The sequence below is a fragment of the Empidonax traillii genome, unplaced genomic scaffold, assembly GCF_003031625.1.
Source record: "Empidonax traillii isolate 1590-97213 ecotype Southwest subspecies unplaced genomic scaffold, ASM303162v1 scaffold28:size2823434, whole genome shotgun sequence".
Taxonomy (NCBI): Eukaryota; Metazoa; Chordata; class Aves; order Passeriformes; family Tyrannidae; genus Empidonax; species Empidonax traillii.
In genome coordinates, this window is record NW_020955221.1 from 962,818 (window position 1) to 990,137 (window position 27,320).

General features: G+C 36.8%; 1 protein-coding gene across 1 annotated transcript in view; it reads left to right on the forward strand.

Annotated features, from left to right (window-relative positions):
- LOC114071969 (guanine nucleotide-binding protein G(q) subunit alpha-like) overlaps window positions 1-27,320 on the forward strand; it is a 118,545-nt gene that overhangs the window by 76,072 nt on the left and 15,153 nt on the right. Inside the window, exons 3-5 of the mRNA XM_027909877.1 lie at window positions 6,944-7,098; window positions 19,623-19,751; window positions 20,708-20,837. Of these exons, the coding sequence (XP_027765678.1) occupies window positions 6,944-7,098; window positions 19,623-19,751; window positions 20,708-20,837 (414 nt within the window). The remainder of the gene's footprint in view (window positions 1-6,943; window positions 7,099-19,622; window positions 19,752-20,707; window positions 20,838-27,320) is intronic.

Sequence of the window (27,320 nt, forward strand, 5' to 3'; positions counted from 1 at the left end):
TGCTCCTCTCCTCATTCATCTTTGCTATTGCAGGAATTGAGGTGAATAACACCTGTGCTCCTGTCCTTAATTAACTAACCTACCCAGTGCCTTGACATCCTTTTTAATCGCCCTGGTACTTCTTCCATTAGTGTCCTCATTGCCAGCCTGATCTACTAACAGTGGATAATAATCTGAGGAGCTCAGGGAGTCTCCTACTAATATCCCTCACCTGGGCACTGGGAAGGCAGCAAACCTTCCTGTGGGATGGGTCCAGTCGGCACAAAGGGCCCTCAGTTCCCCTCAGAAGGGAGTCACTAACTACAACTATCATTCTTTTCTTCTTTATAGCTGTGGTTGTAATCCATCTGGTAGACAAGGTGAAACCAGGAGACCCTCCAGACAGATCTTCCTCCTGATTGTCCTCTGCCTGATTCTCTGGGTCCAGGGCCTCATATCTGTTCTTTAAGGGCACCACGGGAGGTGATGGGGGTCAGGAGGGGATTCTTTTACCTCTTCGAACAGGGACCTGTTTCCATTCCCCCCATCTACTTGGTTTGCCCCATCTGCCTGATGGCAGGAGGGGCAGGGCTTCACCGTCTCCTGCTGGACTTCCTTTGGGGTCAAAAGGGTGCAGCTCCACCAATCAGTTTCTCTTTGACTTTCCCTAGTGCTTCTCAGCCTCTCTACCTCTTGAGCTCTGACACCAGGCACAGCAAATCATTCACCTGCCTGCATCGTACACAGATGCCACTCACAGTGTCCTCAGATACTGAATATGGTGATTGTCCTGCCCTATTCTGCACTGGGACAGCTCCACCTTGAGTCTGATGTGCCGTTTGTGTCAATACAAGGAAGATCTAAAGCTGTTGGAGAGCATCCTAAGGAGCACAGTGAAGATGATGAAAGGCCTTGAGAGGAAGCCGTATGAGGTCACTTAGTGTGTTCAACGTGGAGGAGACCGAGGGGAGACCTCATTGCAAGTCACAGCTTCCTCTTGAGGGGAAGAGGAGGGGCAGGCACTGACCTCTTCTCTGTTGTGACCTGTGACAGGACCTGATTGAATGGCCTGAATTTGTATAAGTGGAGGATTTGGTTGGATATTAGAAAAAAGTTGGGCTGGATACTGGATCAGTCTTCTCAGGGAAGCGGTCACAGCATCAAGGCTGACAGAGTTCAAGAAGCATTTGGACAACTCTTTTAGGCATGTGATGTGATTCTTGGGGCTGTCCTGTGCAGAGGTAGGAGTTCAACTCATGATTTTTTTGGGTCCCTTCTGACTCAGGATATTCTGTGATTCTATGATTTCATGTTTTAGTATGTCTTATCAAAATGTAAAACATTCTAAATTAGAGACATTTAGGGAAAATTGTGGTATGATTTTTAGACAGGAAGATATAAGGCTTGTGTTTATGAACACTGACAGTCACACCAGCATTTTAGTATAATAATATAAATACAAGAAAATTGCTTGGTAGGATGGGCAGGAAAGTGTTTAGCTATCAATCAAGCATTTTGGATCAGAAGCTGTTTCAGATCTCTGTTCTGAGATTGTCCTTAAATTATTGGATGTTTGCACATGTAATTTTTGGAAATGAACTTACTAAATATGCTGTCTGGGTAGGTCCCAGGTGTTCAAAAATAACTGCCATAGAAAATTTGAGCTTGCTTCATACATGAGATTAAAAATTCAGCTTTCAGTCATATTTTTTATATGATCCATTGCTTAAGGAAAGTGATACTATTATATTTGTTTTACTATCTTTTCCATTCCAACTGTGTCAGTAAGGTTCTCTTTTTCCTGCTTAATCTTGTGACCTGATCTCAAACAAAGCTGAGTAGCAAATGGTTTTTAGCAATAAAAATAAATAACAGTGTAAGGAAACAATTAATTGGTTCTTCACTGTGTGTTGCTTTCATTGTCCCTCAGTCCATTAAAATTAATTCAGTCTTTTGGGGGCTTCACAAAAACACCACCACTGTCTCACGTTTGGCAGCAGGCAGATGATTTTTGTCTTAGTTTCTGCTATTGAATCTGATTTTTTCTTTATCTGACTATCAGCTACATCTGAAATCCTGTTACAGAGTTTTTTCTGAGAGTAATTTTAGACTTGATAGCAGTTTCTGATTCGTAATTCAGTTCAGTCACAGGACAACAGTAGCCTGTGGCAACATTAGATTTCTGGGGTGGTTATCCCCTCCAGTCTCTAGGTGGTACCTGCTCTTCAAAGGAAAAGGACGTAAATAACTAATAAAAGAAGGTATTTGTCTTTTCCTGTAGCATCTTTATGTATCCACAATTTGGGGGGGCTTCCCTGACACTCTACATTAATCACATATCAGGAAATTGAAAAACACGTGCTTGTTGGTTGGTTTACCCCTCCATTTTTAGTGGGGTCATGAATTGTCCAAGAGAAGATGACAGGCCAGTCTTCTGACTTCTGGTAAAAGACTTCTGGTAGGCTCTGGGCATTTTTGCTCCATACAAAGTCAACAGAAAAGAGAAGCTTTTTAGTCGATGAAGCTTTCCCTCAGAGATTTGGCTAATGTTTCATTCTGAAGATTTATGCTGTTTCACAGAAAAAAAGAAAAAAAAAAAAAACAGATGGCTGACCCATTTTACTGGAAAGATGAAAGAGCTATTTGGCATTAAAAGTTGTTATTTCCTCAACTTATTCAGCTAACTGCTATTGTTGTCATAGTTAACCACTGTGATAGGTCAGGAAAATATTAGAGTACCTTAGTAAAACCCAACTTAATGTAAATGCACACAAACAGCTAAAGAACACAAGTGCTTCGTAGTAGTGAAATGTCATCCCATTGATGGAAAGGAAGTCTTGTGCAAATCTAATCATCATTAATGTAGTCCTGTAGTGCCAAAGGACAGAGAAAGTGTGAACCTTTTTCTTAATAATAGTGCTGAGTTACTAGAACTTTTTCAGCAGGTATGTTGCTCTCTTGGAGTAGGTTGTGTAGGATCAGATATCTTCAAGTACCTTTGGCTATCCCATGATTTTCCTATTACTGCAAAAATAAATTCAACAAATCCTTTTCCTGAAGTCTTAAATCAGTTCCTTCCTCACCCTGGTAATATCAGAATGTGAAAGTCACATGGCTTCATTGGGTATTCTTGTGTGACTGCTGTAGATTTTAAAAACACACAGCAATCCACACTTTCCATAGTGTGTGTTTAGGCAGAGTGAATATCATATCTGCTTGAAATGTATAATTCTGCTGTGTTTTGGTTAAAGGAAGTAGTAAAGCTATATAATTTTCTTCAGAATTACCCTTTTCCCCATTCTGATGGTATATGGTTCTAAAACAATTCTCTTCAAATTAAATAGTACATTTACAGTACATTTAAATAGCACATTATAGCAGAAACAAAAAAAAGGCAAAAGCCTTCCTTGAAACAGAGAAGAAACACAACTGGGGAAAAAAGGAAATAAATACTAGTAACAAGATAAAAAGGCAGTGTCTTTACGTTTATTGGGGAAGCTTTCTAGGTCTTATAACAAAATAAATTCTTAATTTTCCTTTAAACTTTTTTAAGGTAAGGGTTTAATTTGTACATTTGGGAACTGGACCTAAATTAGCTGGCTGTGGAAAGCTATGCTAAATCTTTGAAACCTGTTACTTGAAGGAAAATTTACTTCAGGAAATCACAGAGGCCTTTCACTAAATTGAAGTGTTAGTTTAGATTCTGGGATGTGCAACAACATGTGAGTGGGTGTTCACATACGGGCGTCAGGGTAGCTTGGTATGATACGACATTTAACATGCCCGTAGCTTGTGATGTAGATACATCAGGCTTTGTACTCTGTCAGTAACCTCATAAGAAATAATTATAAAAGAGTTGTTACCATTTGGAGGTAACAATTACTTTCTCTTACAGGGCTGAACCTTAGTCTCAAATGTAGTAATAACTTAGCAGTAATTGCTGTTAATTGACCACTAATATGATTACACTTTCTCTGTTGAAAGTGTTGACGGTGTTGTGGGAGTTTTATGTAACTGTGCTTAGTGGTACTTACAACCTTTGTATAGTGTTTTGAGATCTTTAGGTTAAAATACAATAAATATTGTATAAATATAATAAAAAACTGAGTACTAGCAGTTTAGATATATGAATTCAGGAAGATTTTTGTCATGTCAATTCTTCTATTAGAGTTTCTTTGTAAATTGCTCTTCTTAGAATTACTATGAACAAAACTAGAATAAATGTCCAAAACCTAACCTTCTTCATAAAGAATGAAATTATAATGACGTTAAAAGTAGAAGTTACCTAAGATCAGTGTAAGCCTGATTCAGTTTTTTCATCTGCCTCTTTGTCCTTTTGGAAGAGAAGGAATAGCTAATAGATGCTTCATTTCTCTTTTCCCCCATGTTTTTCCTACTTTCTCCTTTGTTTGGAAAATTTGGCTTTTTCTGTAGAGTTTGATTGCCAGAAGTGTTTGCTGAAGAAGTTGTTTCAGATGGTGGAAGCATTACAGTAGGTATGGGGGTTTGAGAGAAAAGGGGTGAATAGTGGTAAAAGCTCTTGCCTCACGCTCTGGTTTGCCATGGGAGAACAAGTATGTGTTAGCTTTGGGCTCTTTAGATCTATTTATTACTACATGGTATCTAGACTGTACTACTGTAATCGCACCATCCCATAGCTTTCCTTTCCTTAAATAGACAACACGTATGTTCCATCTCATAGTAGGGCATCTCTTGTTTGATGAAGGGAAACCATATTTTTACATACTTAATTTTCTAACTTATCTAGCTTTATAACCTAACAGTTATTCACTATGAGTGAATTAGGTATCAGAGAGGAAAATAACTTTTTACTCTTCCACCTACCGTCAGAAAAAACTTTCAATTACTATCAAAACCCTTCGTTTGTAAAAAGTGGATTGGAAACTTCAGGATAGAATAGTAGGATAACTGAAACTAAGTATATTTATGGGAATCTAAATCATATATTTAAATTGTACACCCAACCTCCCCTGGCTTCCTTTATGTCAGATGGTTGGCTGCAGTCATCTGTCAATCTTCATCCAAGTTAGTAATTTTTATCGGAATTTTCCACAAAAGTAACAGCAGGGGTTTTTTTCCACTTGGGCTGTGATTCAGGGAAAAGGCAAATAATGTTCCAGGTTCGTTAGGCAACACTAAGTAAGTTCCTGGGAATAGATGGTGTTTCTGATAAGCTCAGTAAGAACATTCCTGAGACAGAGGTATGGAGTTGAAGGTTGGGGGGTGGTTAATGCATCACCACAATGTTACATCTACTTCAAATATCTGCAGCCTCTAAAGCAGCATAGCTTGCTGTGCAGCCCTGTAAGGCAAAGTATTTGTATGGACCGCACTTAGAGATTACAAGTTATGAAGCTCAAATCTGTGGATGGCTCATGTTTTTGAGATGGCATAAATAGTCATTTCTGCTTTCAAGCTACCTTATCAAGATTCCCCACCCTCACCCTCCACAAGAGACAAATGTATGGTCATGATGGTGTCTTTGTGATGACTTCCATTCAGTTCCTGGTCTGCTTGGACCTGGTTACATACCATTGCTCTCAATTTTGCAGTCAGTGTAAACTATACTGTCCAGGCTTAACAGATATTATTGTGCTTGATCCTTTACTTACTGACAGCCAAGCACAACAGCCGCAGGCTTTTTCTGGCTGGGGTGGGAAATTTTTTTACAAAACAGGAGATATCCTCTCATGTTAGAGAGTCCTTTAAATGGGCACCTTAAATTCAGCTAGTCAAGAGATCATTGCTGTGATGCAACCTTACCTGCTGGGTCTCAAGCATATTGTTTTCTCCTGTGTATTTAAGATCCCAGAGGAATTTCTTTTGAAATAGACTGCATTTCTGCCTGACTTCCCTCATTCTGGTAGGTTGGAGTGCTAATTTGGGATAATTATGGAGGTTGTATCAGAAGGAATATAAAAATATGCACCTTTTTTGATGGTTGATACACTGATTGTATTCACTGTTTTACGTCTCCAAATGGCTGATGCATATAAAGAGAGCAGAGCCTTTGGCTGGCCCAGTTAGACTCTAAGAAACATTATACCTTCCAAAAAATTATGAAGGTAATAAGAAAAAGACTGAGACAATTAGGCCTAGAGATAAAAAAAATACACTTTTGTAAGTGTACAAAGGATCATGGCCAAAAGAGTATTTTCAGAAAGACCAGCGTAAAACTCTTAAGACTGTTGAAGCTCAGAATGAGTTTTTAACACTGTTTTAACAGCAGTTTTCTGAAGGCAATGAGGAAGGATACATGATAGCTATTTTGATGTCTCCTCAGGCTCAGATTTCATGGTTTCAGAATCAAATACCATTCCCAAAAATTCCAGTTTTCTTATTCTGGAATAATTTTTTTAATACTTGCAGAAATGACTGAAAAAGATCCTAGATGAAGGAGATATAGTTTGCTAAAAAGAATTGACTATTTGTAAGATTTCTGGCAAATAATGTGGAAATTGTTACAAATAGTCTTACATTCCCAGAAGGCCATGGAAAAGTTGACTGCTGCTTTCAAAAGTGTCTTGGACTGAAAAGTCACCTACACCATCTGAATTTTGCTTGTGGAATGTTAGAGCTGAACTAGCGGTAGTTAGAGCTTAATGACCACTTTGAATTTGGTGATACTTATGGAAGCCTTCAGTTTTGTCTGTCATTTTGACTTTTTTTGTTGTTTCAATGTTTTGGTAACAATTACCAGTGCCCCAAAAGAAAGAAGTCCAAGAAGATACAATTTGGAGCAACTTCAACTCCCTGTGATGGTTTTCTCCATTTTTCATCTTCACAACCGTTTTCATGGTACTTATTTTTTGAAATTGCAAGTACATGTTGGTGATACGACCAATATGAAGAATTATTCCTATTAATCTTGTTTACTGTATATGAGCTTTCTGCAAACATAGAAAATGAAGTAAATTTTACTGTCTTGTTTGTTTTGAATTAGGTTCATGCACTGTTAGTTCGAGAAGTCGATGTGGAGAAGGTGTCAAGTTTTGAGAACCCATATGTAGATGCAATAAGAAGTTTATGGAATGACCCTGGAATTCAGGAGTGTTATGATAGACGACGGGAATATCAGTTATCAGATTCAACTAAATAGTAAGTACATGGTGGCTTCAAACAATTATGTTTAATTTTCTGTTTCTAACAAAGTAATTTTTACTTTTTAGCTTATACTGTATGCCTGTGTACATATTTGTATGCATATGCAGCACAAACATACCTGAATATACACTTACTAGATTGAATTAAGGAGTGGAGTACATCTACTTTAGGATTATATCTGCACTTGTTTCACAGAATGACAGTCTGTTGTAATCCAAAGTCCTAAACTAAGATTCTAACTAGGGATAGTTAATTTAGTTACTCTTTAGTAATGTAGCATATGGCTTTGATAAAATTTCTCATCTGCTGTCAAAGAAATAGATAATAGATAATGACCTTTTGATGTTGATCAGTATTACAAAACATAGCATAGTTTGGTATTAAAGCTGTGGCAAAAACACTATGGACTCTGCATGAGTTTTTGTATTAGCTATAAAAAAAATTGTTCTGATGATAGAATTCCAGTTTCCTTTTGGCATGTGTACAGGAATGGAAGCCCTCTTACTGAGGAAAGTGCAGAGGAATACAAAGGCACCACGACTCTCCCATTAGCCCTCCCATTGAGGCAGGGCTGTAGACATGACAAGACTGGGATGATATTTGTCTGCACAGTAGTTTGATGATCCTTATCTAGCACAGCACTTTATAAGTGAGTCAAGATAAACTTACTAGGATCTTGCTGAAACAGTTTAGGCAGCTGAAAACCTATGGATGCATGACATAGGTTTCCTCAGATTTGCTGCAATGTTATCACCACACCATGTTTTTCTTCTTGCCCTGTGCATAGGGTTTCTGTTGTCCTGTGCAATTCTGTCATGGTTACCTTCCCAAGCCAAGATTTGTGTTTGTGTACATGTATTTCGGTGTAGAGGGTTCAAAGCACTCTTGTGTGGCATCTCTCTTGTATTATTTGGATTCTCACTGTCCCTAAAGATACCATAGTGTGTTTTGGTATTACGTGGTAAGAAAACAAATAGAATATTACATAAAGCAAAGAACTTCAGGATGCATAACAGGGGGGGGGGGGGGAATTTTAAGGAAAAGTTGCTGACAATATATTTTCACATTGTTTCTGTACTGAAACAAGCGGCAAGGTTAAGTAGAAGCTGAAGCAGAACTTGTCTTATATTTTGAATTTCTTGTATTTGTAGGTCCTAACTCTGTTTCCACCACTGATGATACTGGTTTTAAAGTTGAAATAAATGTATGTATTTTGTGTGCTTACCTTAGAGGTTAAAAATAGAATTACTTATTCTCTAAAGTAGGAAATAATGATCTGATGCTAACTCAGATCAGATTGTGCTGAATACCATAGTTTTGACCTACTTATTTAATTGTTACCAGAGTGGATCTTTTGAGTAGCATTAAAAATATTAGGGAATAATTATTAAGTAGCTGTAAAAGCAAATTACTAGAACATTGTCTTGCAAAAGATGCATGTACTAGTTGATTGGTTATTTCTCAAGCTCAGTATATTTAGCAATTCATCATGAGTTTTTGCAGGTTTGGTGAATTTATTATAGTTCATACTATGGATTTCTGCAAAATCTTTTAGTATTGTAAATCAATGTGTATGAGTCTTTAGAAAAGCCTCTTGTGTATTTATGCTTGCAAGTAGAGTTTTTTCAGGTATGTAAGTCCATTAAAAACAATTAGCAGAAAGAAAAGAAACACTGTTTCAAAAATACAGTGTATATGTTTACCAGTAGAACACCCAAACAAATTTACTAGCATTAAATCCCTGTCGCAAAGCAATGAAAAGAATTGCTTAGAAGTTACTACTGGGATTCACAAAAGCAGTAAGACAGAAATAAGCACTCAGTGCCCATTTCTTCTGACTTGATGTATAAACCAAAACAGTTTGTTGTCCAGCAGATCTCTTGTAAGCATATGTGTCTGTATGTCTAGTAAGCATATGTGTCAGTGTCAGACATGTTCGTCCTTCATCCCATGCACAAGCCTCTCATCTCCTCAGTAGTTTTCCCCTGTGTTTTTGTTGTTGTAGTAGTAGTAGTAGTAGTAGTTTTGGTCTGCTGCCTGTATTGCTTTTTTCTCCCATCAGTGTTCGACAAAGGTCAAGTGCTGGGTCCTGCTCTTGAGTCACAACAACCCCAGGCAGCACTACAGGGTGGGGGCAAAGTGGCTGGAAAGCTGCCTGGTGGAAAAGGATCTGGGCATGCTGGTAGACAGCAGCTGAACATGAGCCAGCAGTGTGCCCAGGTGGCCAAGAAGGCCGATGGCATTGTGTCAGCAATTGTGTGTCAGCGGGACTAGGGAAGGGATTGTCTGTCTGTACTTGGCACTGGTGAGGCCACAGCTCAAATCCTCTGCTCAGTTTTGGGTCCTCGAATATAAGACAGATGGTGAGGTGCTGGAGTGTGCGCAGAGAAGGACAGTGAAACTGGTGAAGGAATTAGAGAGTAAGTCCTATGAGAAGTGGCTGAGGGAGCTGAGTTGTATACCTTGGAGCAGAGGAGGCTTGGGGGAGACCTTATTGTTCTCTACAGCTACCTAACAGGAAGTTGCAGCAAGATGGGAGTCAGCCTTTTCTCACAGATAACTAGCAATAGAACGAGAGGACATAGTCTCAAGCTGCACCAGGGGATGCTCAGTTTGGATGTCAAGAAGAATTTCTTCATCAAAAAGGTTGTTAAGCGTTGAAAGAGACTGCCCAGGGAGGTGATGGAGTCACTATTCCTGGAGGTGATCAAGAAACGACTGGACGTGGCACTTAATGCTGTTGGTCTAGCTCACAATGATTGATCAAGGGTCAGACTCAGTCATCTTTGAGGTCTTTTCTAACCTAAATGATTCTGTTATTACACGTTGTCTTCCTCTGTGTGTTCTATTATTTTATTGTTTCCAAGTTCTATTCCAGGTTTCTAATATGCCCTGTATATCATAATACTTTCACTTCCTGCCATCTGTGGACATGTTTTATCATTGTTAGCTATGCCTGTGATCTTTTTATACCTACTGGTAGTAGCATGGAAGAATACATCTGATGTGTAGTTTACCACAAGAGGTGGTAATAGTGTCTAAGAAAGAAAATTTCCTGCATCATGGGAGTTGAGTTGAACTTCATAGAGGCTCAAAAAATGCATTCCATTCTCTTCCCTGGCCATTGGATGCTCCGCAACTTGGACATTTCTGTTGTTTTAAAATCAACTTTTAGACTTCTTTTTGGTAAAGTCAGGAGGACTTCAGGTATATAGAGGTTATTCGCTTCTCAGGTACATTACAGGATGACTTAGCCACTTAACTGCCGCTAAACCACTTCCCTTAAAGATGTTGTTCACAGTGTGAGACTGATGTAAAATAATAACACACTGTGGGTTGCCTTAAGTAGTAGCTATGTGAGATGAGAACATTCAGTATGTGCTGTACAGAGTGTCAAGACCTTAACCCACATGTGAGGAGATTACTAATCAACAATCTGATTGTATCATGGCTGTCCAAAGCCTAAAGAAAGGAGAGGCAACAGTCTTCTGTGTTGACATTAAAAGAGACAGAATTTGGGTTGCAATTGGAATTTGTAAAGATTTGTCACCATTTTTCCCCAAGATGACACTAAGGGCTTGCCCTTCATGAACAAAATGTAGGAAATATTTAGAATTGGAAAGTGTCCAAGAGCCTTGCTTGGCTCAGATTTTAACTTCATTTTTCTCTGGCCCCATGAAATGGAAGTATTTGGCTATTGTGAACCTTCAGTCAAGGACTTTCTAGTTGCTACACAAGCACTGAGAATATCTGTTTAGCTTCCCTTCCATGGCTATGTTTCCTGGCACTTCAGATAATTAAATATAATTCTCCCACAGGTTCCTACCCCACTGTGTTAGCTGTTTCAGTGAGTATCTCATGGACCACTCTGTAATGCACCACTTTGTTAGCCATATGTGCCATGGCATTCTTGTGGGCTTTTGCATTTGCTGTCACCTTTAACAACTCAGTTCCTGCAGTTATGCAGCTGTGTGTATATCTTTGAGTTGAGTTAGTTGGACAGTTAGTACAGAAATGCAGATTCCAGTGTTTTGCCATGTAATAAGAGCTCAAGGATGTGATTCTGAGGACATCTTCAGCATATCACTGACTGCTAACAGGGAAAAAGAGATGAAATCTAATTATGTGTGCTCCGTAAAGCAGTTTCACCTTATGTGAAACTACTGAAGTTGTAGGGCTTTGGTCGTTTAGTAATTTTCCTATGGCAGTATTCCATTTGAGTTTTAAATATTTTCATAAGTTCAGCTGAACAATTAATTCCTTCATATCTGTCAGCTAAAAGTAACATTTTGCTTCTGTGTTCCACTTCTGAAACAGATGTATTTTACTGGAATTAATGCGTGTAGCTCTAAAGGTACACGAGAGGAAAAATCAGTGTATGAATCTAAGTTCTTACTAAGGCAGTTTACTCCACTTGCTGGTATTGCCTTTAGCAATCATTCTTTCTTTTATTTCCTAAAGATGTAGGGAATTCTTAAGAGTATACTGGGTTTGTATGAGCCTTTCAGAAGGCTCATACTGTCCTGATTTGGGACCTGCTATGCAGCTGACACTGATACAGCAAATTTTGAACAACTGTCTGTGGGCTATCTGTGTAGAAGTCACTAGTTTGTGGTGAGAAAACCAAATACTCACAATTTTTAAGATGCATAAGCACATCATTTTAATATATTAAACAAACATTTTAATACTGTTCAGTAATTCTTTCTTACCTTCATCTGTAAAATCATACCTGAAGGTCCTAAAGCTATACTTGGGGGCAATTTCTGTTGCAGAATGGTAGATTCTGCTTTTATGTATTTACAATTTACAGTCTTACTTATGTAAAGTTTACAGTAAGATAGAAACAGCCAGTAAAAGTGAAAGTCTGAAATTCAAAGATCAAGTACTAGCAGCAGAACCATGCTAATTATATCTTATGCCTTACATATAGTCCCCAAACATTAAAGGAAAGTCTGAAGAAAGATGGGACATGGAATCTACTGCATACCAAAGCACTGCTGCCTATAGGAAAACTTCAGATTATGCAGCAGAACTCAGAAAATTCAGCAAGGGAAGTGGGGTTATGTAAAGCTGTATAGGGTATGTATTTCTTTCAGGATCCTTTCCTCATGCAGTACCAAACATGTTTTTAATGGCTATATAACTTTTACACCACATTTCCTAAAAAGAAAAGTTTACATGAGCAATTTTTTAATGGATGACTTGCATTTTTTAGCCTTCGCTGAGATTGGCTTTTAGCCATGCGGGAAATTGAGGAAGACAGCTAGGTAGGATTTGGGTGGAATAAGGATAATAACACCATGCAGAATTCTTCCTAACTCACTGCAAAGATCTTAGATTTACTGTGTTTACTTTAGATTAAGATTAGATGGGTCTGGAAACTGGTAATGTGCCTTCATTTTTCACCGGTGGTGTTGAGGCTCAGAAGCGCAAACCTCTACAAAAATTCTGAGAACACAGCCGGTACTTGTTTACAGTTAGGTTTGTACACTGAAAACTGATTCCTTATCTTGTGCTCCTGCCTGTTAGCAAAGAGGACACTTTTGTCAGTTATTCCAGCAGCATTGTGAGGCAGGAAAATTCCTGCTACAGCAGCTTTAGCATTTTGTATATGTGCAGTTGAAACACAAGCAAGTTGTATGCATTCTCAAAAATGCAGGAAAAGAAATGCTTTTCAAAGCTTGCTTTTCTGCACATGGTCAAAATTAGCACTATTTGTTTTACGGGTAATCTCATCAGCCGGTTCAGAGTTTTGTAGAACAAAAAACCAACACTCCATCCGCAACCCCGCAAAACCACACGTAACCTCAGCAATAGTATGGGGTGTAGCCCCACCTGATTCCAGAATAGCCAGACTCCAAAGGACAGAGATAGAGATATATCAAATCTTATTGAATGTCTTGCCTAATTATCTTAATAATAGGCTTTGGTTAAGTTTTTATTTTCACTTACTCTGCCACTATATGTGTATAAAACTGCATATTTTGTAGGGGGTAATACCCATGAACTGTCACAATATTGAGGAAATACTTCTTTTGTCTTCTCTTTTTTTTTTTTTTTTTGAGTTGAACCTCAGAGCTTTAGGGCTGAAAATACGTAAACACTTATGGTTTCTATCATACCAATATCTGTCTTACTTGTGGTTGAATGCATTGAAAGAATTTGCATATGAAATGTTGCTGGTAAGGCTTGCTTTTATAGCTGTGGTTACAGCGAAATCACCCCCATCAAACTTTATGTCAAACAACAGCATTTGTAGAGTTTCTTGAGGTTTGTCCCTTCCCTTTTTCTCATATTCTCATTCTTTCCATATAGTCTAAGAAACAGTCACATTATTTGCTGGCTGGGTGATAGCTAATTGTCTTTACTGGTTTTATACTGACCTTTTTATCAGTGACAATAATTACCTGTATCTCAACATATTTGGTTTTATTTAGAGATTTCTAATGGAGTGTTTCTGGTATGGTGCCAGGCAGATCCCTCCTCCTCAGCAGTGTGTTTCAGAGGCACTCTGCTCCCCGGGGACTTACCTGTGCTTACAGGGTCTTTCAGGCGGACTTCTTCTAAGCACAGGGTTTGTTAGTGTGCTAGTGAATTTTAACTCAGCATCTTTCTACATAGGTTTTGCCTGCTCAGTGTAGTAAGACTTATTAGGTAGCAATGATAAGTAGACTAGTCTCATTTTTAACCTCAGAAAGGGAAGCAAATGTTACAGATGGATGAAGGCTGTAGCTTTTCTGCTTTTGTCTGCCCGTGCCTTACTTGCCTGCACCTGATTATTTAGGCTATACACTGAACATACTTTAAACTTCATCTTATGGAATTATTCCTGAGAAAATGCAACTTTATCACATAATTACTTGCAAAATCTGAGATCAAAGATGCTGTTAAGTAGTAGCTCATGGCTGGAAGAGAGTGTTTCAAAGTGCCTGTCCCATGTTGAAGGCACTCCAAGACCTCAATCTCTGAAAGTAAATTCAAGTAAGTTTTGATGAACTGCCTTCGGTAAGTGATGGAGACCTAAGAAATTAATTAAGTCTGAATATTGAACTACCTGTTCATGATGATGGGAGTCATATCAACGTCTTAAAGAACTTTATTGGTTAAAACAACTCTGGTCTGTTTATTAAGGTTGGGAGTTTTACTTCCTTGCTTGATTTCTATATGAGAAAGGCATGTACAGAGCCAGTCAGTCTACTCCCATGATCCTGCTCCTGCTGTTTATTTTGAAATGTGGAGAAACAGTACCTTTGAAACCCGCTCTCTTTCAAGGGCATCATTAGCATCTCCATAGCCCGACAACTTCCCTGAAACTAGCTTGGATCTTGTGTTAGGTGATGCAAAGTGCATTAAAAATAATTAAAAATTAATTCTTTCTTAGTGCTGACTGGGAAACAAAAGTCTTCCTCTGTTTCTGGTCAGTGTGCAGATCACAAGCATGCTGCTAGACACTGGCGGTTTCTCCTGACGTCAAAGGAGGGTCACAGCCAGCAGCTCATTACATACTCATCACCTTGGTAATGCACCTTCTGCCTGTCACTATAGCAACCCCCTGGAAAATTACCTCAGCAGCCACTAAAATTCATTTTCACAAAAACTAATTTCAGGTATAATTAATTTCTGAAACTTGGTCTGTATTATAAATTTACTCAGAACCACGTATTTTCCTATTTGCTTTCCTTTGTCTAACGCCTAACCGAGTAGGTACTGTTTGGGTGAGAGGCGATATAGCTACAGTGTGATTCATCAATGTAAGATTTCTTAGCAGGTGGTAAAAATCAGCTCAGAGTACCATGTAGCTGAGACCTAAATATATTACATGGTTTCTACTGTTAGTTCAGCTGAATTCCCCATGGTAACACTGGTGGTTACTCACTGTTGGACTAGCCCTCAGGATGGCGTATTTGCAATACCCATATTGTTCTTATGGCTTTATATTTTGAAGCTAATAAAGTGAGGTAATCTGGTTTTGGGCAATTGCTGGCAACTCTCTCTTTGTGGAAGTTTGTGGATATGTCAAGTCTTGCGGTTTGTTTGCAAGAGCGTGTAGCAATTTCTAGTATACACTGAAGAATTAGTTGCATTGAAGGCTGATTACAGTATTTGTTCATTCATTTCGAGTTAGGCACTTACCCTAAAATATGCTGCACATATCTATTTGTGTGCTTAAACTTTTTGTTTGTGCATAGGATTTGTTTGCCCAGGTGAGCAGTGTAGTTGTCAGTACTTCAGGGGCGGCATTAGGTAAGTGCTTTAAAGCCACAGTGAATCAGCTTTTATTAATAAGCAGATATACAAAAGAGCCAGTCTGAATCTTCATTTTCTTTGACTCCTCACCCATCTGCATTCAAAAACCTGACACATTTCTCATAGCCTTGGCTTCAAAAGTATTCTTCTCCTGGCTTATAAGACAGTGGAGGAAGTAACTCCACCCTGCTTTCCTGCTGGTGTTTATGGACTTCCCACATCCCAGGCCATATCCATCAAATAACTTACCTTCATTTGAACAATTTCAGTATTCCAAATAATTTTGACAGAAATGTGTTATCAAGCTGCTGTACAAGTGAAAGAGGTGGCAGCTGGGGATGGGCTGAGTTACAGCTAGGGTGGGGCTGGAGCAACACAGTTGAAGGAAGGAAAGAGTTGTCATCAGCTAGCAGTTTTGATGTTTTAATTTTAAGTTGTTACTTGATAAAGTAATATAAAAATAAATAAATTTTTAGTTTAATAATTTGTAGGGTGCTTAAAGGCTATGCATGCAGTGCTGCATTTCCCTCATGGTCAGAGAATTTCTTTAAGCCTCAACTTTCATGTGGAGGGGAAAGGTTAGATAGCCAACGCTTCTGGCATGAGGAAGGTTTAAAAATGTAAGTCTTTCTTGTGACAGCGACTTCTAAACTATGATAAGCCAAATAACCAATTTTCAATGTTACGGGAACAGTTAAAATAGTTGTATGTGAAAAATGTGTGTAGTGGTAATATCTTTAAATATTTATGGAATTCCAGTTGTCTTTTCTTTTTATGTAGTCATCTGTAACAACTTATGTATTCCCTCTCAGCGTTTTGAAATAGTGAGTCAACCCAACAAACCACTTGTTCAGAATAATCAGACTGTCACCCCACCCCTTTTAATGCAATTCAAAAACCCATTTTTGTGCTTTGTGAGGAGAAAATGTCTTGGATTTTAGCTGTGTACTTCTATGGGTTTTGAAGTGTAGCATTTTGCACTTAATACAAAAGTTGTGATAATATGTTGAACCTTAGGTGTGTTGATTTGCTACCACCGACATTTTAGGAAGATTGCACCTGGCTGAATAGAGAAATTAACTTCTGCAATATATAAAAAATCTTCGTAACATAAAACAGTGGGTAAAATGGAAAAACCATTTTGTCAGTCCCTATAATAGATTTTTTAGAATTAGTTACTTTATTTTAGAAATTACATAATTTTTAAGAGGGACTTAAAAACAGTGATTTTAGGTTGTCATGAAGGGAGCTTTGTGTTGCTGCTGCAGGCAAAGCTTTCAGTCTGATTTTTAGAAACATGTTTAATCCCCTTGAAGTTGATAGCAGAACATGAACTTATATATCCTCATAGGGTGTATATTACACATAGGAAGTGTAATTGTGTGCAGAACTGTCAGTAGCAGGAAATACCTACTCCTTTGCTTCAGAACAACAATGCAGAACTTCATTAAAATCTGAATTCCAGCACAAGTAATTTTTCAGCAGAAGTATCTCTGTTAAAATAAAATTTAAAAACAACACACACAAAAGAAAGAAATGCCACAAAACAAAACTTAAAATAATTTTTTCTCCTTAAAAAGAATTTCCTTGACTATTTGCTGTATGCTCACAGTATTAAAATAGCAATAATAAAAGATTCAGAAGTAATTTGTGAAGTAATTCAGAAATATTTGTGTAATTTAGAAGTAATTTGGAATATTTTCATTTAAATAAATTGATAAAATAATGTGTTTATTAACAAATTTTATATTGTTTATTAAGTTTTAAGAAAAAGTGGTAGGGGCTAAATATCATTATCAGAAAACAAAAACATGCAGGATGTTTTCCAAATTGCTTTTGTTGGGCTGTAGATTCTGATTCTGATTGCCGCAAAGATTTTATTCTGATTGCCACAAAGATTTTATTTTTAAAGGATTTAGTGCATGCTTCTGATTTTTTTTTCTATGAGATACTTGTGCTGGTTTTAACACTACTTCCTTGATTCTGGGTTTGAATGCATAATTCAGGACAGTTCTTAGACAACCCAACATCCTTTGATTTGTTAAGAAATCCAGGAAAAAAAAACAGGATTCCATAAGGATGCGAAAGGACTCCTCTGTGAAGTGTATAGACTGTGTAAGGTGCTTTGAGTGAAATGAATGAAAAGATAGTGTCACCTGAGTTTATTTATTGAATGAGCAGAACCAGAGCATAATTGAATGGGAACAAGGAAAAAGTAAGTATTTTTAAGGATAAAGTAATGCTTCTGAAACTTAGTGATGTCAGTGATTTGTGTTAGGACAAAACAAAACAAAACACTTCATTTGCTTGTTTAATGGTTTCTAGAAACAGAAATGAGATTTAGCAATTTAATAGTATCCCTTTGCTTTATCACCTTTCTAAAATCAGCCAGATATGCATTACCAGATACCTTCGTAACATGTCAGCTGTGCAGAAGTGTAGTAATCAGGCTCAACTTGGAAACTAGAGCTGAAGCTTGTCAAAGGAATGCAATGAGACAATTGTGAAAATAGGCCTCCACCTGCCAGTTTATTCAGTTAAAATTCTCCTGCTTTTGTGAATACTACTGTAGCAATGCTTCTTTATCTGCTTCAGAAATTTAGTCACAAAATAAAACTATATAATATATAAGAATATAAATAATAGTATAAATATATATATATTATATATATATATATATATATATAAAAGAATATAAATAAGAAGCTAGTTCAGGGTCTCCATCAATTTCTTACTGTTGTGGTTATGGATCTCATTCACTTTTACTTTTTTTTTTCTTTTCCACCAACAAACTGATGATGGGCTTGTTCATGCTGCTTTTTATGTAAAAAAAGTTGAGGGCAGATCATGGGCTCATACTCTCAAACCTTTTTCTTATTGCTGAAAACTAATCAGTTCTCAGAAAACATTTTCATAGTAGTAGCTTCTGATTTACCTGAGATACAGTGTTTAATACATCTTTCTCATATTAGGTGCTTACTATCAGATTGATATTTCATGAATAAAATCATAGTGAGGGAAATTTGATAGTAAAATTTGGTAACTGAGCCGGTAATAATTTGGCTCCTTTCCAGAGCTAACTTAGTAATTCATCTGTATTTTTACTGTAAGGTAGAAATCAAACTTTTATTTTTGTCATTGTTCAGGATAATGTCTTCTCACTATTTCATTAAGAAGTAATTCATAACATCAAGAATAAGACTGATTATTTCTTTTCTGGGTTTATTTTAAACAGCTTTACAAATTAGTATGGGAAGAACATGTTCAGAGCTTGGTGACACTTCATCATCGTTTAATATATTACAAGACCATTGCTCTCATCCCCTAGAGTGAATGAGGGTATTCCTAGATTAATTTATCTTCTCAACAGCTAACTCTCGGTCATTCTTCTGCTGTGAGCTAGCCAAATGCCAAAGAACCTAATTTCCTGCAGCAGTCTTTTTTCCAGATGTCTACCATGGGGAGAGCATAAGGTGCATTGTGCACTGACTTCTTGAGATGTCCAGCTCCTGGACCCAAACAGGCTATCACACACATATTGCTACACTTCTTTTTTGAGGGATGTCTTTAATGACAGTTAATTAAAACTTCAGTGCTTTATAGCCAGCTGTAGTGTATTTTATGTACTGCAGGCCTATTAACCTAATCAGAAGTTTCAGTGTGAATGCAGAACTTCGGGGGCAGAGATCCCACAAAATGCTGGTGCTGCCTTCTGATAATAGGATTTGATAATAGGAGAATTTTTTAATTTGACAGTGCATTTTAACTTAGTCTCAAAACAGTGGCATTTATCCTCCTGCCATTTTATAACTGGTAATGAAGTATTCTGTAGCAGTTCATTGCTCTTTGGAAGGTTCATGTTTGTTTATCCAGGTGTGTGTAGACACTGCAGCATGAATATCAAAAAATATGTTACATATTCTAGTAAGACCATGCAATTTTATATTTCTCACATGTTGTATAATACTATGTCTCTAAATTTCCTAGAATTATGCGATTAAAAACTGTGGCGAATTTACATGTGAAAGCCAAGTTGCATAAAAAAAACCCCTGATAATTATGCTACCCTGCTGTTGAAGCTATGTAAGTGGGGATGGAGTACATTTTTTGTAGTTTGTCCCCTCTTTTCTGCCGATAATGTTCTTTTTTTCTGTTGTACTTCTTTCTACCCCACAGCCTATTTCCGTTCCCAGATTTTCCTTTCTCTTTTCCTCAGTGGGATGATGGTGTCACTGTCTAGCATTCCTGTTGTTTCTCCCTGTCTATAGCTATCTTAATGACTTGGACCGCATAGCAGATTCCACCTATCTGCCAACTCAGCAGGATGTGCTCAGAGTTCGAGTCCCAACAACAGGGATCATTGAATATCCATTCGACTTACAAAGCGTCATTTTCAGGTAGAAAAAAAAGTTTTAACACCCATTTGCTTGTTTCTTTTGTTTCCTTTTATGTTAGTAATGGCAAGTATAGGACATTGCTTAGAAGTGCATAAAAAGCAATAATTCTGTATTTTTAAAATTTGAATTAGGTCAGTTTATTTTCGTGTAATTGTCCACATTTAATAAGGAACTGACATTAAACATGTCAGAAGGATCAAAGACAATTGGGTCTATTATTTTTGAAGGTATTACTAATAGAAAACCTATAGTTCGTATTTTCCATAAAATGTGTCAAAGTAATGAGTAGTAATCTGAAAGTAAAATCATGTGTCTTTGTCATTCATGTAAATTATGGAATAAAAAGTTATCACATGTGTAGATGACTTCTAGAGTGAAATTACTCTTCTTTAAAGAGAAATCACCCTACCTTAGTGCAAGTACAGTTGTTTAAAAAATAATTGCAAGTTAGACACCTGTGCTTTCACTGAGACATGGGATGAAGTGGGAATATACTGCCGCAAACATGAGTTTTAATTTTGCTATCAAAAATTTTAGTAGGTACATATTGTATTCTATTTACTTAAAAGGGGACGGCTTTAACAAATTGAGATTTTGATTCTGGTAATGTGGGCAGAAAAAGGCAGTCCACTGAGTCTGTTCTATTGACATCTGTTTCTGCTGAATACACAGGGCATACATTGCCAAGTCGTAGCTCACGAGACCTTCATATCTCATAATTCTGAGGGGTTTGAGTCCCACATTAATTTAAATACAAAAACCAAATCAGACTTAAAGCAAATATGATGAACTATCTACTTACAACAGATTCTATTAAATATCAATGGGAAAAATAATTAGGAAAACCAAACCAAACTGTGGTTTTAACTAAATTCTTGAATGTTGTCATTATGTGTGTGATTGTGTGTTTATCTGTTAAGGTACTCATGGAGTTGATGTGGATGTTAATTTTACAGAATGGTGGATGTAGGAGGTCAGCGATCAGAAAGAAGAAAATGGATACATTGCTTTGAAAACGTCACGTCTATCATGTTCCTAGTAGCTCTTAGTGAATATGATCAAGTGCTTGTGGAGTCAGATAATGAGGTAAGCAATTATCAGCAAAAGCCACCAGTTTTAAAAAAAAAATACCTTCACTTGTCCAGTCCCAGGTGTTTTTTAAATGCGTCTATGAGCAGTCATGCACAACTTGTACTCAGTGGCGTGAGAAGCACTATAGGGATCAAAGGGAAGGAGGGGATCAATCTTCAAATATGGCAAAGCTGATCTACTCCATGGAGGATTCAAAGAACTCTTGTCGATTTTGTATTGAAGGGGAATGCAACTGAATATAGATAAATGTTTGTGCAGTTAGTGTTATGAGTGGAGGTACAATAATAAGTGGTGTAAATGAAGATGACATTTAGAGATTCCTTGCTGGAACAGACCCTGAGGTAGTAAATGTCATTCCTTTGACTTAAACGGTAAGAAATATATTGTATTTTTATTTCAGAAGATAAGAGAATTAAGCAAGTGGGTGAGCTGAGGGGGCAAAGCACATTAGTATTCATTATTTTGCAGGCAGTTTTACAGAGTAAGGAGGTTTTTCAATGTTCAGATGATGTTTTGTCTTTCCTGAGGGCTATTTTAAGTTCCTCTTCAAACATTGATGAATTTTATTCACTGGCACTGTCCTATGCAAGTCTTCTAGCACATACTTAAAAAAGTTAGGTGGAAGAAAGAAAACATTTGAAAATATCTTCTTCATGGCTGCATACATGTTGATTACAATGTCTAAGAGAATGGTTGACGTAACAAAGTAAAACAGATGTCCCTCAACATTCATGTTTGTGTGTTGAACTTTCTTCAGGATTCATTCTTTTAAAAAGCCTGGGAGCTCTGAAAGCTTTTACATTTGTAGTCTTTTCTGGGAAGAAAAGTATTGTTATGTTAATTATATAATTAACTGTATCATTCAAAACTGAATTTAGAAAAATGATGATGTAGTCTGCACCGAGTTCATCTCTTGTAATTTTGGCAGCTAGTCACATGGAGATAAAGAGATCTCAGTCAGACTTGGCTCATCTCAAGCCCAACTAGAAATGTCTGGTTCTGTCTTTTTCTATTTGCATTATTCTTCTGTAGCCACAAAGTCAACACACAAGTATTAAGCATTTTAATTATACAAGGCAAAGCAAAATATATTAGAAATCACATAAAGAAAAGTTAGTTATAATAATTTTCGAATGCTATTTTAACTATCCAAAATAAGCTTTCAAACTTTTGGATTGTAGCAGTTTATCACTGTGTTTTCATATAGTCTCCCTCATAGGAAGAATTTCTCAAAGGAGCTGTGTTGTAGGGAGAGATTTACCAGACTCTGGTTCCTTATTAGCTATATTCTCTTCTACACAGGTGGCTTTCTCAGCACTTTCTCTCATTTGTCAGATAACTTCAGTGTGTAGATCATGACTTAGAGCATCTCCACTGTAGAAGACAGAGCATTATCTTCCTAGGCTGAATCATTTGGCATATACATGCTTTGTGTTCTCATAAGCTAAAAGGGTTCAGGTGTTGTGATCTGGATAGAACATCTGACTGAAGATTGTGCTTTGGGCTCTTCAATGACTGAAGTGATGCCTAAAACTGTGGTAGTTTTTCTGTAACTACTTTTCAACTATTATGAAAAAAATTACTTTACTCATAAAACTGGTTTAATTTTTCAGATTTTTCTCTTTCAAAATACTTTATGGAGGTCAAAACTTTCTTGCAGATGGTTCTTTCACCTCGCTGCTAAACTATTTGAGTTTCTTATTAAGAACAGCGGAAAACTTCGGAACCTTTTTAGTTCAAAATATATTCATTACTTTAATCATGACCAGTTTTTGTTTTCAAGTCATACACGCGTAGTCTAGTAGGTTTTCCATCACCCTTAGGTCCATGTTACTCTAGCTCTGGGAATGATCCAGACAGTCTCAGAAATAAGCACCAGTCTGAACAGCTTAAGTTTTGGCTTTCAACAAACTGTAACCTGTCTATCTAGATTTTGTTGGTATGCCAGGGCACTGCTTTCTTCCTTTCCTTTTCTCTTCCTTTATTTCTAACCATTGCAGGGGCAGAATAAATGGAAAAATGGGTTTATTTACTCTGCATAAAGCAAAGCATGGTTTGTCTGAATGTGAGTGTGGTAGAAATATGGGAAAAGGTCTTAAAGGTGTTGGCACCTTGAATTAAGAAATTTTTCCCAGAAAAATGTTTTTGTGCTTCACTACAGAGTGACAACCTCATAAGGGAAGACAGTGACTTAACTTGGAGACTTTGGTGACCAGCCAAGAGATACTTTCAGCACACTTTCAGCACAAGCTTCAAATTGTGAAGCAGTATTGAAATTCTAGCACAAAAGTGAGGGAGTGTGTGTAAATGCCCTACTTTCTTCATATGTCATCATTTTGATACTAGGGTAGAATTTAATCCTTCTTTGATCTGTGTGCCTCGTACTGAAATTAAAATATCTGACTTGACAATTTACAGTGTTCTGTTACTTCCTTATTTCCTTTGCATTTCTTTCATGACCTGATTAAGCTATGATTTTTGTAAGATGGCCTACTTTCTTTTTCTAATTAGTTCACTGCATGTTATTGCCCGAAGTCTCTTCCCTTGTAATATGTTTTTACAAAGAAAACTGTAACTTTTAATAATTTGTGGCGTTCTTTTTAGTTAGTACAGTTTTTCATTACGCTCATTTTATTACTAAATACAAATCTGTAGCAATTATTATTTGCCATTTGGTGCATATGTAATTTTATGACCCTTCATCATTATGGAATCGGTTTAGAGCCCTGAAGATTCTTCATTTGTATTTCAAAATGTAGTGCCTGGTGGAGGCTTAGTTGTAAGTCTATTTCTTCCCTTGTTTATCTTATTCAAGAGAAATACATTTGGAATATAAATCAGATGAGCTTCTGCTGTGTTGAGAGGATTTGTGCATGTCTCTCAAGGGCTTTTACTCATTGGATATGTGTGAGGTGGAGCTGGGAACTGTCTCTGACTTTGTGTCTTTGGAGGAGTTAAGAATTAGAAGTTCTGAGGAATATATTATAACTACTGTGTAAGGGGACATCATATGTTGAAAGTAAGACAAGTGTTCAAATTGCCCGTCATTCAGAGACCTGTGTAGGATGACTTCTAAATGGCACATTCATGAAATTGAACTCCCAAGACAAAGATCTGCAACTAAAGAGTTGGGAGTTTCAGTCCTGAAGAAAAGCACACATGACCTTCCGATTGTATTTTAACTGATTTCTCTAAAAGCTGATACTCAGAAACAATGGCATCTCTCTTAAGGATGTGTCTAGATTGTACATAACTTTATTTTGGTGCATAAGTCCAAAATGGGAAGAATCAATAAGGGTGGTATATTTAAACATATCCTGCAAAATTTCAGCTGATGTACAGTCATGAAGTGCTGCTTTCTTCTAACATACAAATAGAAGCAGAGATTGCTAGCTATTCTGCATTCTGCCCTTAAAAAATAGAAAGTCTTTCTAGGTTCATTGGTAAAAATGAGGACAAAATTTGAGCCAGAGGATATAATACACTAATTACATTAATAGTACTGTAAATTATATTACATCAGTGTGATGTGATGTGACAAAGGAGAACGTGTTATAAATTAAATTATCAGTTATTTCATCTTTTCAGTTTTTCAGAAAACTCCAGTGGAATTAAAGGTGAAATAAAAAATTAAGGGATTATCTGTCTGGTACATAGATTTATGATATATTATGTCCTGTAGGTCATGCTTTGGTGCTAAATTATGACAGCAGACCTGGAGAAATTTATGCTTTTATTAAAAATCGCAGTTTAGAACTTTTCCCATGTTGAAAATTGACTTATTTGCTTAAATAAAGGGTTCATTCTAGATTAAGTATATTAATAGATATTACAGGACATGTTGCATTTATATATGTATCATGGGTAGGTCCTCTCAACATATAAAATCTCAGGGTCTCAGTGCAATAAATGCAAAAATGATTTCCAGCTTTGCAAGAGAACCAGTAACCACTTGTAATTATGGAAGAACTGGAGACATAATAGTATAGCTTCTTTCTTTCAGAAAGAAGAAACTCTTTGCACAAATTAAATACTTGAAAATAGCAAAGTATTTATTGAAACTTGAGCATATTTTTCTTCCACATTAGCACACTGAAAATCTTAAAGTATATAACATTTCAGATAACTCTTTGGTGATTATGTAGGCATGTGTTTTTTTCATTACTGTTCTCAGAGCAAAACCAGGGAAGACAGGATACAATTTCCTCAGTTCAACTAAATGAATGGATTAATAGGCCAAGTGAAAATTAGAATTTTCCAAACTGTCACAAAGCAAATACGGTCTTTCCTATTGTCAGAGGTTGCAAAGCAACAGAGGCATTAGACAGCATGAAGTATGCATTGCTGGAAGATAATTTGTAGACGTAAATCAGTATGAGTATTCTGAATATCCATTACACAGAATATATTGGGGGAAAATGCCAGTTTGAATTATTCTGATCAGAGCCAATACATTTGGTTTAAAAAAAAAAAAAAAAAGAAAAATAGGAAGTTCTAACGGAATTGGAGGTAAATTATGAGCCTCCTTGGTAAGAGGAGGTTGTTGTTGAGTTTTGCACTTTTTAAATAACAGCTTATGTTTTAAAGCCTTTTTAAAGCTTGTACTACATCTTCATAAATTAAATTTGATTTAGCTGCAATCAAAATTGTTAGTTTTAATATAATAATATGTAGTAGAATTTCTCTTAAAACAGTATTTCCTTCCGTTGTCTTTAATCATCAGAGCTGTCATCCAATTCGCAATAAAGTTTTATAGAAAGTACCACCTCCTTATAATTAATGTATTTATTTATAGGTTTGATCCCAGATTGTAGTTCTTGCTGAAAGGGTTTGTAGTGTATGAAGCAAGCAGGAATAGCTTAAGAATTCTGAGTTTTTAAAGTAATAGAAAAATTGATTCCTTGGCTTACGAAATCCTAGTCACATGATCTTAAAAGGACTTTTTCAACCTAAACGATTCTATGATTCTCTCCCTTTGAGCTGTGTCTCATAGTGCCATTACTTTCTGTTTCTCCTCCTTTCACACATATTAAACTGTTTTCTAGGATCTGTCTTTTCTATGAGTTTGACAAATACCATGTGGCTCAGTGGGCATTAAAAAAAATGATGCCATAAAAGTAATTTCCCCATCCTCTTGGTTTTTCTTTGTGTTGATCTCTCCACTGACTTTCCGTTCTTTATGACATAGAACCAAATGGCTTGTCTGCTTTAAGGACCTGCATCACCTAACCTGGTATGATAACCAGATTGAATCTTTTTTGTTCCAGTCTTGATTATTCACTTTTGAAATATTCCAGCTAAAAGTTTTGCATGTGGCACCATTCTCTTCATCCTGAACAGAAGGAGTTTCCCAGAAACTTGTCTAAACCTGCTCCACTGCTGCTGTATGACGTACAGTGGTTTAGCAGCCAGGTTTGTGCAAAGGCTGCTGCTTGCATTGTTGAGAGTTCTTCTGCTGTAACTTGATGCCCTCTCATTCTGTATTCAGCATCCCATAGTTTTACAGGTTTTTATCCTGAGTTTACAGACTTTTAAAGCAGTGGCTGTTACTTAGGAGATGTGATCCCCATCAAGTCTTCAGAGTTTCTGAAATGTAGAATAGCAGGTTCATGTATCAGTACCAAATGTTTGCGTGGCACTAAAAGTAGGAAAGCATAACATTTGTAATTTGAGATGTGAATAGAATCCATAGATCTGGAGATGACTTGTGCAACATTTCCAATAACCATTGCACAAATCTTTCATTAATTCAAGGGGGTACTCATCAAAGCGGTCTAGTGTCCTAATAATTTGTAAATACAGTGTCTTACAGTAAAACTGTGTTTGACTTGGTGTGTTCGTAGATCTGAGGGCTCAAAGATGATGTATCTACGTAGGAGTGAGTGAAGTAGAATTTTTGACTTAGAGTGGTAGGCTCTCCATCCTGGAGAGAGACTTCTGAAGCTTGACTGGACACAGCCATGAGGAACCTAATCTCATGACAAAAATTTTCTTGCTGAGAGCAAGGAGTTGTACCAGTTGACTTCCATGCATTCATTCTAACATAAATTCTTTGATTCTAGAAAAGCTATAGTTTGACATGTGAAAGGAGATTTTTTTTGTTCATTTCTTTGGGGAGCATCTTTGTAGTCATGCCATAAGGTTTTGCCATAGCTTCTTTAATACCCTAGGGAACCATGCTTTATTTGACAGTGGATATGTGCATTAATGTAGTTACCTTTGCAGTACTTAATTTACACTGAAGAACTTTATCAGAAGTATTTTATCAGAAGTAACACTTGTATGAAGGCAAAACAGGATATTAAGAAAATTAGGAGTTCGGTATCTCAGCCATAGCTGCAAATGAATAATGGCGCTCTTATTATGAGTAGTGGAAAATTTTGTTATTCTTAGGTTGTTCCAAGTAGAAAGGATCAATATTGCTTGGTTTGTTAAAAAATATTTCAGTTAAAGTCTAATTTATTAAAATTACATTAA